Source organism: Erpetoichthys calabaricus, chromosome 10, assembly GCF_900747795.2.
Source record: "Erpetoichthys calabaricus chromosome 10, fErpCal1.3, whole genome shotgun sequence".
NCBI classification, from domain to species: Eukaryota; Metazoa; Chordata; class Cladistia; order Polypteriformes; family Polypteridae; genus Erpetoichthys; species Erpetoichthys calabaricus.
In genome coordinates, this window is record NC_041403.2 from 37,069,499 (window position 1) to 37,086,028 (window position 16,530).

General features: G+C 37.4%; 1 protein-coding gene across 1 annotated transcript in view; it reads left to right on the top strand.

Annotated features, from left to right (window-relative positions):
• Window positions 1–16,530, top strand: part of LOC114658947 (guanine nucleotide exchange factor VAV3-like) — a 367,009-nt gene that overhangs the window by 251,332 nt on the left and 99,147 nt on the right. Inside the window, exon 11 of the mRNA XM_051933104.1 lies at window positions 12,482–12,550. Within this exon, the coding sequence (XP_051789064.1) occupies window positions 12,482–12,550 (69 nt within the window). The remainder of the gene's footprint in view (window positions 1–12,481; window positions 12,551–16,530) is intronic.

Genomic DNA, 16,530 nt, shown 5'->3' on the forward strand with positions numbered 1-16,530 from the left:
AGTGCCATATTAATTGAGAAGAAAGCGCTGTATATACCTGTGGTGATTCCGCTTTGACGGCTACAAAACTTTATGCATGCATTCTAGCACACTTGCTACTTTGTATGGCAATTGTAGTCTCCACATCATTGCTGTTTTTTGAGTTGCCCCCTACTATTGTAGCTCTTCTTCCTAATACAACATATTGACAGCATTTTAAGTTGGACCAAAATCAAGGCACATTTAAAATTTCGTGAAAATCAGTTCAGTCATTTTTGCATGACTAGTAAACAAACAAACATCCAAATGGCTTACAGTTTTATTTAGATAGATTACCAAATTGAAAATATTTTCAGGTTTTTCATACCTTTTGCATTTGGGGGACATGGCAGTGCATATTTGTTTTTAAAAATAAAAACCGTGAGGCCGCTCAGACCCTGTGAGTGTAGGTGTGTGTGTGTGTGTGTGTATGTGAGAAAAGCCATGTAGCCGCAGAGATTCCTGATGAGCAATTTCGTTAATTCTGTTTAACATTTTCACACTTGCCTAATGCGGCTATCCTTCATCAGAGTTACGAGAATTTTTTACCGTGTTTTCAATCGCTGATGATAAAATGGGTCCATGAGTGAGAGCAAAGGGGAATAAGAATGCTGGGAAAAGAAACCTAGAGAGACAGAGAGAGTAGGATTAGGGAAACAGGCCAGTGCTGTGGTGATGAGGCTCTTCAGTCATAGGAGGGCAAAGGGAATGGTGCTTCTAGGGAAGATCGACCATGCTGAGTGGATGAAGCATCGGGGATCATAGGCTCCTAGGTATCCTGCAGATGCTGATGAGGGCATATGGAAGATCGAGCCAGGCTCCGCGTGGATCCCGACAGATGCCAAAGGATGATGGCCGAGACAGCAAAAATGGTTGCCTTCAGTTTCTGAAAGTCTCTGCCCAGCTGAGTATACCCTTGAGGGTGAAACATTGAATGGAGCACTGGGGCCATGATGAAGGTGATACCTGAATGTGGTTTTATTCCTGGTTTTAACTGTTGTTGAAAGGATTATTTATCCTCTTCATGAACATCATTTTTATTGGACTATGTACTGACTTTATTTAGAGAAGAACTGCTCCTTGATTAGGACACTTTGAAAATAAAACTCCACTACTACTTGCATTACTACTATGTGCACTCATCGCTCAGTCCATCTCAGTTCATGACTTTCGATATCTGGGTGTAAGGAGGAGTATGCCAGCAGCTGGCAACCTGGGCATCACAATGTGGTATTGGAAAAATGTGTACTGTGTCAATCTCTTTGAAAGTAGCAACCATTTTGTAAGGTTTATTCTTTCTTTACTGTATTTGGGCTTATAGTAAGTAAACTGAAAGAGATATGTGACATAATCATCAAAATTTAATTTCAAGGATTTTTCTTGGCGACATATGCATTTAAATTGAGTTCTCTGGTGTGATCTGTTAAACAGTGAAAATGATATTGTCCTGGCCTTTGAGTCTCACTGTTTCTTTTACTTGTGAGTTGATCCAGGGAATGTAGATTCTGTGCTGACTTCACTGACGTACTGTTTGTCATTGCTGAAGAGTGTTCTCATAATGCTTCTCTCTATAACAGTTTTATTTTGTTTTTAACATGAATATATGTTTGGATTCCCAGTAGCCCCTTCCAAACAGATTACATCAACAAGAAAGGCAACTTTCTTAATCACTTTAAGATTAATGTTTTTAGCCAAGAGGTGTGTTGCAATACAGGCTTGAAGGAAGTAGCACAGATGTTCTTTAGAGAGAGGGTGAATTGTAGTAAACTCCATCCCAGGGAGGTAGAGACAGGTGGATCCCAGTCACAAATGGCAGCAGGTACACATCCTAAAGGGCCATTGTTTCCAAGCTGGGATGGCAGACAGGAAGAGAGAGCTGTACAGCCCACCTATAAACCCACTTCCAGAGAAAGGAAGGTTGTAAATGTATGTATCTCAGTGTTTGAGAATAACAACAAGCAGGTGTTTTCTAGCAAACTAGAGTTATGTATAAGAACATAAGAAAAGTGACAAATGAGAGAAGACCATTCGGTTCATAAAACTGTATTGCTAGTGAACAGCTAAGCTGTCCCAATATCTCATCACTTCTTAAAGGTTGGCAAGGTTTCTGCTCCAACTACATGACTTGGTAGTTTGTTTCAGATACCCACAACTCTTTGACTAAAGAAGTGCTTCCTCACTTCTTTCCTAAAGCATGTTCCCTTAGTTTCCACTGGTGTTTTAACCATTCAATGATTCACCATTAGTCAGATGAATTCTGATAGATATACTTCATCAATGCCTTTAAGAATTTGGAAGACCTGAATTAGGTCACCATGTAGTCTCCCGTGCTTGAGACTAAACAGGTTTAATCCTCTCTTCCTGTCATATTAGGACATGTCCTTAACTTCCGAGAGGCGCTTGGTGGCTCTACTCTACTCTGCTCAGCTTCAGGGGTTGCAATGTCTGTTTTGTAATGTGGTGTCCAGAACTGAACAAACAAGTAACCTCCTATAATGCTGAAAAATAATCCCAGCCAGAACTGCAGTGCATCCAGTTTATTAATACATCTAGACCAGGAGTGGGCAAAGTCATTCCTGGAGGGCCGCAGTGGCTGCAGGTTTTTGTTCCAACCCAATTGCTTAATAAGAAGCACTTATTGCTCTAGAAACACTTCTGCTTCATTTTACTTATCTCCCTCATTAAGATTTTGAACCCTTATTACTTATTTAAGTCTTAAACAGCTGCATTCTCGGTTTTTAATTGCTCCTTATTAGCAATAAGATGCAAATGACAAAAGAAACCAGCAGTTATCCATTTTGCTTGTTACCCTTTACACTTGTGTGAATTTATCATGCACTATTTGGTTTAATTAAATACTTGGAAGGAAAGAGAAGAGAAAAAAGTGAAGGACTGAGAATTACCCATCCATTTTACACTTCAAAGTATTTGAATGATATCCTTAGAATGGAAAAAAAATCTAGGATATGAGAATGACTTGACATAGCAGAGTTAAAGCACTAACAAGCCATGAAATGTAATTATTGGCAAGGATAGTTTTCTAATTAAGCAACTGGGTTGGAACAAAAACCCACGGCCACTGCGGCCCTCCAGAAATGACTTTGCCCACCCCGATCTAGACACATGACAAAAGAAAAGGTAGGCTGCCAATACTGCAAGGCAGACTAAGCATTAGGTGAACTCTTTTGTACTGCTGAAAGATAGAAATCTCGGACATTGGGCCCCTTGCTAGACCAGGTAGAATTTACGTATTACCACTGATGTGCATTGGTCTCCTTACAGTCTCTGTCGAGGTATGTAATAACACTCGCAGATGAGAGGGGATGCAATCATTAATATCGTCATCTTCTTCTCCCTCCACAGGGCTAAGAATTAGCCCAGTGAGGGTAAATGATTCCACCCCTTCCGGTTCACTCTATAAAAGCATGGGTTTTCTGGAAGGAGGCGTCATTTTTGGCAAGAGCTACCTGCTGGACACTGCTCCTACGAAACTGACCCGATATAGGTGGTTAACCAGCCAGTTTATTTAGTTTATTTCAGCATGAGTATTTGGAGGGCAAGTATGCCCAAGTGCATTTATTTTTGTTGGACTTTCCAAAATTAAACGAAACAACCCAGTTGGCATCCCAAATTTTCCTTTTGTAGAGCTATCATTCATGCAGCTGCCCACAGTATTTATTCTTATCAAGAACACTCATTTAAAAACTCAGTATGCTATACAATAATTGAAAACAAATACAATAAAGGCAACAAAAGGTTTATATTAAATATTGAAATATTATGCTACAGTATATATACAAAGTTGTACTTATGTATTAAAAACTTAATCATATAGAGTAGATACTTATCTTGTGCAGGAGCTACATTATTAGGCACTTCGTATTTGTATAGTAAAATATCCCTAGACAACCCCTTACATTTGTGTAGCATGAACAAAATATGAAAGAAAGTGTTTATAAATGTTATCACTAGATGGCGCTATAACTGTAAATTTCATTTAAGAATGTCTCCCCGAAAAGCCATACTGGAACTTAAATTTCATTTTATTATTGAAATGGATCCCTCTGGAGAAAAACATCATGTGTGATAATTATTTCTGGCAGACCTGCTGAATGAATTTCTGTTGCAGTCAAAGTCTAATTTGCTTTATTGTCATAGCATGCAGCACTGGCAAACATTAAAAAAATGAAAAATTCTGAATTAATGCTTTTGATAATCATGAACTGTATGTACAGAATACACAATATTCAAAATAAAAGCAGTGATTCAAATTAAATTAATAATAGACAAAAATCTTGTGTTTCTACTGACAGTGTGCAGTTAGGATAATTGGCAGACTTACACTGGCATGATGGGGTGAGGATGGCTGTATAAGCATGCATACTGTCCAAGGTCACATCTTCCCTTCTGCACATTGATTCCCTGACAGACTTCTGCTGCCCTCAAATCTGTAAAGAACAATATAGATATAGAAAAGAGTTGATTGACTCTGTTAGTTGTTCTTGCATCAGTTGTTCTTGCATCCAGACACCTGTGATCCTAGCCCAAACAAATTTGGCAGGGCCATATAGCTGATTGTGTGGACCACCCAAGGCTGCTTGCCGATGCTGATGAAACAGATTGACTAAATAATAAAGTAATAATAAAAGTGCATCGTTATTTTCATATGCCAGCACACATATGGGAAAACAATTGTGCCTCATCAGTTTCATCACTATTCATTCTCCAAAGAAACACACTGCCAGTCCATAACTGGCATGTAAAAGTGCTATTTGTTTCCTCCTGCAGTCCAAGCATTTGTGTCTTCACTGTTCAAATTAACCATTCATGGACTAAGCAGATTTAAAAATAGTTGGGTGAATGGATAAAGTACCATTCTCTAAAATATGTTTTAGTTTACATGTTTTCCCTGTGTTCGCGTGGGTTTCTTCTGGGTGCTGCAGTTTCCTACCACAGTTCAAAGACTTGTAGGTTAGGTTGATTGGTGATGTTACATTGGCCCAGGTGTGTGTTTGTGTGTATTTATATATGTGCACTAACCCCCTGATAGGCTGGTGCCCTGTTCAGGTGTTGTTCCTGCCTTATGACTTATGCTTGCTAAGACTGGCTCCATCTTCACCACGACTCTTCTCAAGACGAAGTGGGTTTAGAAAATGGAGGGATGATCTGTTTTCTGTCATTTCATTTGCTGGATCCTTTTAGTCAAGTACACAGTTACTGGGAGCTGGAGCCTATTGCAGTAGCCTCAAGCATTAGGGTGGAAGCAACCTTGCTGTAGACCCAAGACCATCACAGTGCATGCTCACTCACACACACACACACACACACACACACTCTTATTCACTCAACGTTAGTCACAACGTGCATGTCTCTGGGATTTAATATTGTAGCTTTATTGGGTCACTATTAAGAAACAGAGTCAGGCCTGAATAGAATTTCAATGTTTGACTGAGTGGTGAATTATCCACTGTGTATAGTAACTAAAAATGGGGAATTTGGGGGTTCAGCCTGTTTTTTTTTATAAATAATGATGTAATAATCATCACCTATCTGTTTATTCTTACTGTATGCATTTAGAAGATTTATTAATTGTGTAACTCAAAACTAAATACTGCTTGAATCTAATACTTAAAAGTTCACAATGTAAGCATTACTATATCTGTGCCACATAAATTAGTAAAAACCAAGATTATTCGGAATAAAGGCTTCCCCTGAATTATAAACATCTGCTTTACAGAAATTTGAGCATATGAAAAAAATTCTTTAATACCTTTTTTTATCTCCCAAACCAAAATGAAGCTGAATTTTCTGTTATAAAGACCAAGTCTGAGATAACATAGTGTGACCACTAGGGGGAGGCCCAGAATCCCGAGTACCAGACAACCACCTCAGATACAAATCCAGGATAAAATAATGTTTTAATAAATAGCAATACCTCAATAACAACAACAACAACATTTATTTATATAGCACATTTTCATACAAAAAGTAGCTCAAAGTGCTTTACATAATGAAGAGAAGAAAAATAAAAGACAAAATAAGAAATTAAAATAAGACAACATTAATTAACATAGAAAGGAGTAAGGTCCGATGGCCAGGGTGGACAGAAAAAACAAAAAAAAAACTCCAGAAGGCTGGAGAAAAAAATAAAATCTGTAGGGGTTCCAGGCCACGAGACCGCCCAGTCCCCTTTGGGCATTCTACCTAACATAAATGAAATCTCCTCTTTGTAGTTCGGGTTTTCCACGGAGTCACTTGATGCTGATGGTCATACAGACTTCTGGCTTTTAATCCATCCATCATTGTTGGAACATCATGGTACTTTGTGTAGATGGTGGTGGCGCATGCCACCACCAACAGGACACCGGAAAAGGAAACAGAAGAGAGAGTAGGGGTTAGTACAGATTTTGAATGAATAGTTATTATAATGAATTAGATATACAGAGTATCAGGATTAAATTACAGTGAAGTTATGAGAAGGCCATGTTAAAATAATGTGTTTTCAGTAGTTTTTTAAAGTGCTCCACTGTATTAGCCTGGCGAATTCCTACTGGCAGGCTATTCCAGATTTTAGGTGCATAACAGCAGAAGGCCGCCTCACCACTTCTTTTAAGTTTTGCTCTTGGAATTCTAAGGAGACACTCAGTTGAGGATCTGAGGTTACGATTTGGAATATAAGGTGTCAGACATTCCGATATATAAGCCGGGGCGAGATTATTTAAAGCTTTATAAACCATAAGCAGAATTTTAAAGTCAATTCTGAATGACACAGGTAACCAGTGTAGTGACATCAAAACTGGAGAAATGTGTTCGGATTTTCTTTTCCTGGTAAGGATTCTAGCAGCTGCATTCTGCACTAGTTGCAAACGATTGATGTCTTTTTTGGGTAGTCCTGAGAGGAGTGCTTTACATTAATCTAGCCGACTGAAAACAAACGCATGAACTAATTTCTCTGCATCTTTCGATGATATAAGAGGTCTAACTTTTGCTATGTTTCTTAGGTGAAAAAATGCTGTCCTAGTGATCTGATTAATATGCGATTTAAAATTCAGATTACAATCAACGGTTACCCCTAAGCTTTTTACCTCCGATTTGACTTTTAATCCTAATGCATCCAGTTTATTTCTAATAGCCTCATTGTATCCATTATTGCCAATCACTAAGATTTCGGTTTTTTCTTTATTTAATTTGAGAAAGTTACTATTCATCCATTCTGAGATACAAGTTAGACATTGTGTTAGCGAATCAAGAGATTTGGGGTCATCAGGTGCTATTGATAAATACAGCTGTGTGTCATCAGCATAGCTGTGGTAGCTCACGTTGTGCCCTGAGATAATCTGACCTAATGGAAGCATGTAGATTGAGAAGAGCAGTGGACCCAGGATAGAGCCTTGTGGAACACCATATAGAATATCATGTGTCTTTGAGTTATAATTACCACAACTAACAAAGAATTTTCTCCCTGCCAGGTAGGATTCAAACCAATTTAAGACACTGCCAGAGAGGCCCACCCATTGACTAAGGCGATTCTTAAGAATATTATGATCAATGGTGTCAAATGCGGCACTCAGATCTAAGAGGATGAGAACAGATAAATGGCCTCTGTCTGCATTTACCCGCAAGTCATTTACTACTTTAACGAGTGCAGTTTCTGTGCTGTGATTTGTTCTAAAACCTGACTGAAATTTATCAAGAATAGCATGTTTATTGAGGTGCTCATTTAACTGTATAATGACTGCCTTCTCTAGAATTTTACTTAAGAAAGGCAGGTTAGAGATGGGTCTATAATTTTCAAGAGCAGAGGGATCGAGATTATTTTTCTTAAGTAGGGGTTTAACTACCGCAGTCTTAAGACAGTCTGGGAAGACCCCCGTATCTAATGACGAATTTACTATGTCAAGAACATTATCACTAAGCATGCCCAATACTTCTTTGAAAAAATTTGTTGGTATTGGGTCAAGGGCAAAGGTGGAGGGTTTCATTTGAGAAATTATTTTATGTAAATCAGGTAAATCTATCCTAGTGAAAGACTTTAATTTGTTTATTATGGGGTACTGGGGTTTAGGAGGATCCTTAGTGTTGGGGAGATATACTATGTTATTTCTAATATCATTAATTTTTTGATTGAAAAATACAGCGATAGCCTCACAGGTTTTACTGGAAGTACTTAGGAGGCATTCCTTTGAGTTACCTGGGTTTAACAGATGATCAATTGTCAAAAATAAGACTCTGGGATTACTAGCATTGTTATTTATAATCTTAGAGAAATAGCAGCGCTTCTCAAGACGGACTGTGTTATTGTATTCTGTTATTTTAACTTTTAATATTTCATAGTCAATAGTTAGTTTAGTTTTCCTCCATTTACGCTCAGCTCTACGGCATGTTCTCTTTAAATCAGACACTCTTTGGGTCTTCCATGGTATAACAATGATAGAAGATTTTTTAACTGTCTTTTCAGGTGCAACTAAGTCAACAGCAGCCCTCACTTTAGTATTAAATCTTTCCACCTTACTATTTACATTCTCCTCGCTATTATAGTTGGCACTATAAACGGACTGATTGGTTAGAATGTTTGAAAGTTTTAAAGCTGCTGATGAGTCAAAGAAGCGTTTTTTAACAATATGCTTCTCATGAGTGTTTTCTATCATTATTTCTATATTAAAGAGTAGAAGAAAATGGTCTGATAGACCAATATCAATGACCTGCTTTATATCAACTTTTAGTCCTTTAGTAATTACTAAGTCTAACGTATGACCTGCTTTATGTGTAGGCTGATTAATGAGCTGTCTCAAATCAAAAGAGTCCAGGAGGTTCATAAATTCTTTTACTTTCTGGTCACATTGATTATCTATATGAAAATTAAAGTCACCGACTATTAAGAGTGTGTCATAGTTCGTAATTAAGATTGACATCAAGTCAGAGAATTCCTCAAAGAAAGACGCGTTGAATTTTGGAGGTCTATACACGGATAATACTAGAACGTGAGAATCTCCCTGAATAATAATGGCGAGATACTCAAAAGACTTGAATTTACCAAAACTGATATTTTTACATTTTAACCTGCTTGAGTAAATGTTTGCTAGTCCTCCACCTCTCTTTCCTTGGCGATCAGCACGAGTAAAACTGTAATCCGGAGGCGCAGATTCGATTAAAACAGCTGCGCCATCTGAGCTAAGCCACGTTTCACTTAGTGCAATAAAATCTATTTTTTTATCACTAATAAGATCGTTGATAAAAAACGTCTTGTTAGTTAAAGCTCTAATATTTAATAGTGCCATATTCAATGTTTCGGAGGAGCAGAGATAAATACTATGTGCGTTATTGATATATGGAACAGGAATTAAGTTATTTTTATTAGCGCCGCTCTGCGTGTATTTTTTGTTTAATCTATGATATGTTTTTATAGTTTTAATACATTGTTCATCTAAAGTAGTAACTTTAATTAAATTATTGGTGTTTATGCCGTATTGCCTAGATTTTCTATGTGCATTAAGATTGGTTATTACAGTATTTATGTTGTGCACTTTTATGGAAGAATAGGCTTGCTTCCAAGCATACACCAAATTTAAGTACGTTGTCATCTCCCTGCATTCCTCCTAAGTGAGTGTAATCTTCATCCTCCCAACTCTGACTCAGCGAGTGAAGGGAAAAACCTCCTTTTATACCAGACCCAGGAGCCCTTCTGGTGCCATGACTTTGCACGATGAAAGCACTCCCGGGTAATGCAGACGTTGTTTAAAACAGATTCTATCCCGGCAGTGCCCCCTGGTGGCACTGAAGGACTCAGATAGGGCTACCTTCCTGAATTACAAGTCCCAGGCAACCCTGCGGATTTCCAATCTGGAACCAAACCAGAAGAACACTGCTATCTCTTGTGCTGAGGGATGAAGCACTCTTGATAAAATGCCTCTCCCAGTCCTTTCACCATCTTTTCACCCCAAATAGGATACAAACCATCGATCATCCCCAATGAATTTACTTTTCCATCCACATAATCCTTCTGTTATAGTCTCCCAGCTGGTCAAAGAATCAACCTCCTTGCCAGTCTAGTTGCTGCACCATCCGTTAAGAGGTTTACAATAGTAATAACACCCGATCATTTCCATATGGTACAACTCAATAGACATGGGAGTGAGTTTTGTGGATGTGGGCTGCCGTTAGGCCTTTCTCAATTATCTTTGAAATCACGTGGATGGTAATTGGTGGCATGCAATCTCAGTCACTGTAATTCGCACTGCTAATGCTGCTTTCACATAATACTGTTCAGTTTGTTGCATGTCTTCTTGCATTATCTTAGCATCAATAAAAAAAAGATTGTGTAATAGTTGAGAAAGCCCCAGGAAAAGATCGAAAGGCCATTCTTTGAATATGAAACTTCAAGTGATTAAGTGTAGGTAAACCACTTTGTTATTTGTTTATTGAAGGTTACGTGACTTAGAGAGTTTGTTTTGATGCCTAACGTGATTATTTTTGATGAAGACAGCTATTTGTTTACTCTAAATCATAAGAATGTAATTTCCTGCATAAAATATGGTCCAAAATGGCTTAAAACTGAGGGTTTCTTTGAGTCTAGAGGGACAGAAATGGGTTCGGGGGAAGAAGATGACAACATAAAGAAAATTTTAAGTGTGATGGCTCATTGGGTCAAAGAAAGAAGCACCTTTTATGTTAAAAATGTTTAATTTGCATTTGTTGTTCTGAATAAGCCAAAAGGGAGGGATTGTGGAGTAATGTGTTACTGTATATAGTATTAGTTTAATAATAATACATTTTATTTATATAGCTCCTTTTCCATTTAAGCTTATAGGTAACTGCAAATAGAAAGGCCTGGCAATTACATTAGGAAGAAAAGTAATAATAGTAGCAATACATTATGCCATAGTTTTCATTTTTAATGTTCAGAGTCATTTATTTGTCCATATACAAGGTCAGTAGGTTTTTGTCCTTCAGACTTCTTTACCAGACAGCAATGCTCTTTACATCATGTGTATACTTATATTGAAGGTTAAAGCCTTCTAATACATTTCTGTATTGCCTTCTTCTGTTATGAGAAGCCCAGTAAAAATGATTGACTTTGGTGATCTCTATACAGTATATGTGTTAAATAAATGGTGAATGGATGAACTTCTGGTCCTTTCGTAATTACTCCTCGCTAATTGATAAGTGAAATTAAGTACAGTTTCAAATGTCACAGACTTCTGATGACTTAGTTTTTCCAAATTCTTTCCTCCTCTTTTACATTTGTGCCCACTTTGTGGCTTCTTAATTTCAGAATTTCTGTAAGAAATTAGGAGAAAGGCATCTCACGTTTTGCTGTTGCTTATGACATCCCAAATTAGCGATAAAACTGGACGCGCTGGAATGTACTCATTAGTTTTAGACTGCATACCATTTGCTCCTGCACCTTTCATATATGGTTTGTATACATGCTTTAGTCTGTTGTACTGCTGGATATCCAATAACTTCAAAAACCAAGTGAGCTCTAACAGTGTAATATTTGCTCATTTGTTTTAGCTGCTGCTCCTTGCATTTCCTTATTGCTGGACTGCTTAATTTATTGCATTATGAGCTGAGCCACATAAATGTCTGGTCACCATAGAAGCTTCTCATTGAGATATGCACATTTTCACCCTTTTCTTTGATGCTGTGTACAGTAAGTTAGAGGTATAGACATTCACGTTATTCCGTAATAGTTGTTTATTTTGGTATTTCCTACTGTTCTGCCTATTTCAATTTTTAATTGTGAGTTAAGAGTGAAGGTCTCTCAAAATAGACTCCTGCCCTTATTTTCTAACAATTTTATTTTTCAATCAAAGCCAAACTTCCACTAATTGGATGCAGACTATTACTGTTGACTTTATGGTTGACTGGCTCCCTGTGTCCTACAGAATCGAATATAAAATCCTACTAATAACCTACAAAGCTTTAAATAACCTCGCACCAAACTACATCAGTGACCTTCTCCATCACTATGTGCCTGCCCGCCCACCAAGGTCCTCTGATTCTGGTAATCTTGTTGTGCCCCTCACTAATCTACACTCCATGGGTGACAGGGCCTTCAGCTGTATAGCGCCCAGACTCTGGAATGACCTACCAAAATTAATCAGGTCAGCTGACTCCATGAATTCTTTTAAAAAACAACTCAAAACTCATCTGTTCAGGAAGGCTTTTAGCTCTACTTGACTTTATTACCTTTCTCTCACTTTACTTCTCTGTCAAGATGCTAATGTAACCTGTGTGTGTGGGTGTGTGTGTGTGAGACCATCAATTATGTTGTCTGTTTTTTTTCAGAATTTACTGTCTTAATCTTCTTTATTTATTTATCTGGTTTGTACAATGCTATATACTGTAAATTCTGCCGTTCTTTATTATATTCTGTAAGTACCTTGAGCATGGGAAAGACACTATATAAATAAAATGTATTATTATTATTATTATTATGGTGTTTATTTTCATTCAACAGGAATTAGTCAAGCACACTCATGATCCTGCTGACAAAACTAAATTACGGATGGCCCTTGATGCCATGAAGGTAAGAGCTGTTGTGTATCGTGTAGTAAATGTGTTTTCCTATCTGAAGTGTCACCTTTTCACTTTATTCATTACTCCCTCAAGGTCAATTAAAACCTGCTGATGAAGGCTTATAAATGAGCATTTTAAACAATTGAATAAATGTATGGAAGGGATCTGGATCTTGTGTGGGATCTGGATCTTGTGTGGCTTTCATATTGAAAGATGCTCTTTGGACCTTTTATATATTTTATTTATTACCAGTCCCCAGGCCTTCCATTTTTAACATCTTTTGTGTTTTGTTTTCCCAAGAAAATTTTCATTATTGAGTAGCATTGGTTGCTGTTCCTTTGGGTTTTGTAGAACTCCCTAATGAAGTTGAGTAATAACTAATGAAATTGATAGATGTCATAAATAATGAAGTATTGTGAGAAATGGATTATATCAAAATATTTTTCAATTAAAAAACTCACAAGAAGGAATGCTGTAGAATCAATTAAACACATAAATACATGCAAATGTGATCTGTCTCTTTAACGCAGTAAACCGTGAAATTAGGCCAGCTTTTAAAAAAATAAGTTCTTGAATGTGCCTAAATGTTATGCTTTTCAAACTTTTCTAGTTTTTCTAATAAATGACAAAAAGTACCATATAACATTTTCTAAGTCTGCTTCAACCTGAGGAGGGTCATGAGTGGCAGAAGCCTATCCCAGCAAGAACGGGGTGTTTTTTTAACTGCCATTTTCTGGCTTCAGCCAGGTTAGATGGTTGTCCCCCAAGTTTTGAGAAATGCTGGAGCATAATTATTTATGGCCATATGCCCTTCCTGATTCTAACCTCCTTTGGTTGCCTTTTATGACTTGCAAGAGGGCCAAAGACCTTTTTCTAATGGGCCTCACAGGCGTATCATCATTATCCTTATAACCTGTGCTATTGATTAAAACTATAACCTTAATCAAATGCTAATAACTTAATTTTAATATAAAGATAGTTTGAGACAACTTCAGGAAGTAACTTGAAAATCACACTCTAACAAAGAGAATTTACCAAGGTCTTCAGACTGTGCATGAACATGTTAAAAACACAATTGATATTTTTTTACCCAAAACCATGAACAGAATACAAATACAGACACAAACAATCTTTCCATCCATTATTGAACATGCTTAATCCAGTTCTGGGTCATGGAGGTAATTTTAAATCCCACCAGCGCCGAGAACAGACGCTGGATATGGGATCACTCACTACAGTCCAACTTGTGATTATTTTGTACTTTTGTAAAAATGCATACACTAATTGAGCATGTCAATAGGGATATCATATTAATACTGGGTGGGGCCTCGTTTTGCTCTCAAAGCATCCTCAATTCTTTGTGGCATGGATTCCATAAGATGTTGGTAACATTCCTTTCAGATTCTAGTCCATATATCATGCAATTTCAGCATATTTGTCATTCATGCTACGAATCTCTCATTCCAACATATCCCAAAGGTGTTGAATTGGATTCAGGTCCGAAGACTGGGAGAGCCACTGAAGAACACTGAACTCATTGTCATGTTCATGAAACCAGTTTGAGATGACTTTTGCTTTGTGACATGGTGTATTATCATGCTAGACATAACTATTAGAAGAAAGGTAAATTGTGGCCATGAATAGATGCAAGTGATCAGCAACAGTACTCAAATAGGCCATGGCATTCAAGTGATGATTGATTGGTGTTAACAGGCCCAAGGTGTGCCAAGAAAACACTTTGCACACTATTACATCACCAGTAACAGCTTGGACTGTTGACAAAAGGCAGGTTGGGTGCATGGAATCATGCTGTTGACACCAAATTCTGACCCTACTATGTGCATGCCTCTGCAGAAATCGAAATTCATCAGGCCATACATACATTTTTTAGTCTTCAGCTAACCAGTTTTGGTGAGTCAGTGTCCACTGTAGATTCAGCTTTCTGAACTTGGCTAACAGGAGTGGAATCCAATGTGGTCTTCTGCTGTTGAAGCTTATCCACCTCACGATTTGACATGTTGTGCTTTTTTTGGGGGGGATTTTGATTTTATTAAAATCAAGTAACATTCCATTCAAATAAGTCAAGGTTTACAAAACTAAGTTCAAAACAAATCAACCCCCACCCATGAGAAAGAGAGCTAGGCAAGCAGAGTAAAACTTTAAACTAGTAAGAATAAGTAAATAGATAAATTAATAAATGAATAAAAATAGAGTAAAAAAAAAGAGGGGAGAAAACCTGCTTCCTCAATTTAAATGCTTATTCTAAAATGTTATTGATCAGATCCTGCCAGGTTTTGAAAAAGTTTTGAACAGATCCTCTAAGTCAGAATTTGATTTTTACCAATTTTAGATAATATATAACATCAGTTACCCACTGAATGAAAATAGGTGAGTTAGGATGTTTCCAGTTGAGCAAGATAAGTCTACATGCTAATAGTGAAGTAAAGGCAATTATAGTTTGTTTGTCCTTCTCCACTTTAAGCCCATCTGGGAGTCCACCAAACACAGCTGTTAGTGGATTAGGAGGGATTGTGACACCAAGGCTGTCTGAAAGGCTTTTAAAGATTTTGGTCCAGAATGATGTTAATTTGGTGCAGGCCCAAAACATGTGGCCCAATGAGGCTGGAACTTCATTGCAACATTCACAGGTTGGATCTTGCCCAGAAGGCATTTTAGACAATTTTAAGCGAGACAGATGTGCTCGATTATATAATTTTAATTTGAATAATTGTATGCTTTGCGCATATGGATCTCAAGTGAATTCTGTGCATTGCTACCTTCCACTCCATTTATGAAATGTTGTGTAAGAGATCCTTTTCCCATTGTACTCTTGGATCTTTGAAAGGGAGGGGCTATAAAATGGTTTTATATATTACGGAGATGCTGTCTGAGTCCTCAAGACTGATCAATGTTTTTTCTGGCATAGATGTAGGTGGGAGGTGAGGAAAATTGCTGGTTATGTTTACCAACATGTGCATTTTGAGATGCTTTTCTTGCTTGCCACAGTTGTACAGAGTGATTATCTGAGTTTCCACAGTCTTTCTGTCAGCTAGAACCAGTTTGACCATTCTCCTCTGACCTTACACATCAGCAAAGGAATTTCCATATGCAGATCTGCTGCTCAATTGATGTTTATTTGTTTTTCTCAGCATTCTGAGTTAAAATCTAGAAAGTCTTGTGTGTGAAAATCACAGAAAATCAGCAGTTACAGAAATACTAAAACCAGCACGTCTAGAACCAACAATCATGTCATGGTCAAAATCACCAAGATCACATTTTTCCCCTTTCTTGTGTTTGATGTGAACATTAACTCAAGCTTCTGACCTGCATCTGCATGATTTTATGCATTACACGTCTGCCACATGATTGGATGATTAATTAATTGCATGGATAAGCAGGTTTACAGATATTCCTTTTAATTTGCACAGTGAATGTACTGTACATAGAATCATTGTGCAAGTTAAAGGCATCAACTGCATAATGTATCTATTGTATATAACTGTAAAAATCAATATTATCTATCTATCTGTCTATCTATCTATCTATTTCACAGTCTTACATTATTTCCTTATAGCTGACTGCTTTGCTATAACACATAAGGCAAGAAGTGTAAATCACAGTAGTCTACCTGCCCTTGATATTTCTAACCTTCAGATATAACACAGAAAAGATGTAATTGTTGTGTACACTTCACCATAGTGTCAGTTTTGGAGGCTTTCCAAGCCTGAGGCAAGCACTTATGCATATACTGTAGCATCCAGTATGCTCGGCAGACATTCAATCTCTAACTGAATGAAGCCACCTTTATTTTATATATCACCTCCAGCATCATAGTAAGGTGCTTTTGAAGAGTAGAAAATGAGCAACACAATAGAAGCAAAGCAGACAGGTAGGGGGAGCAGGTTAGACATAAAGAACAAGTATTCAAATAGAGTAAATCAAGTCCATGAACGTGTAAATGACAAAGAAAATTACAACACAATAAGGCTA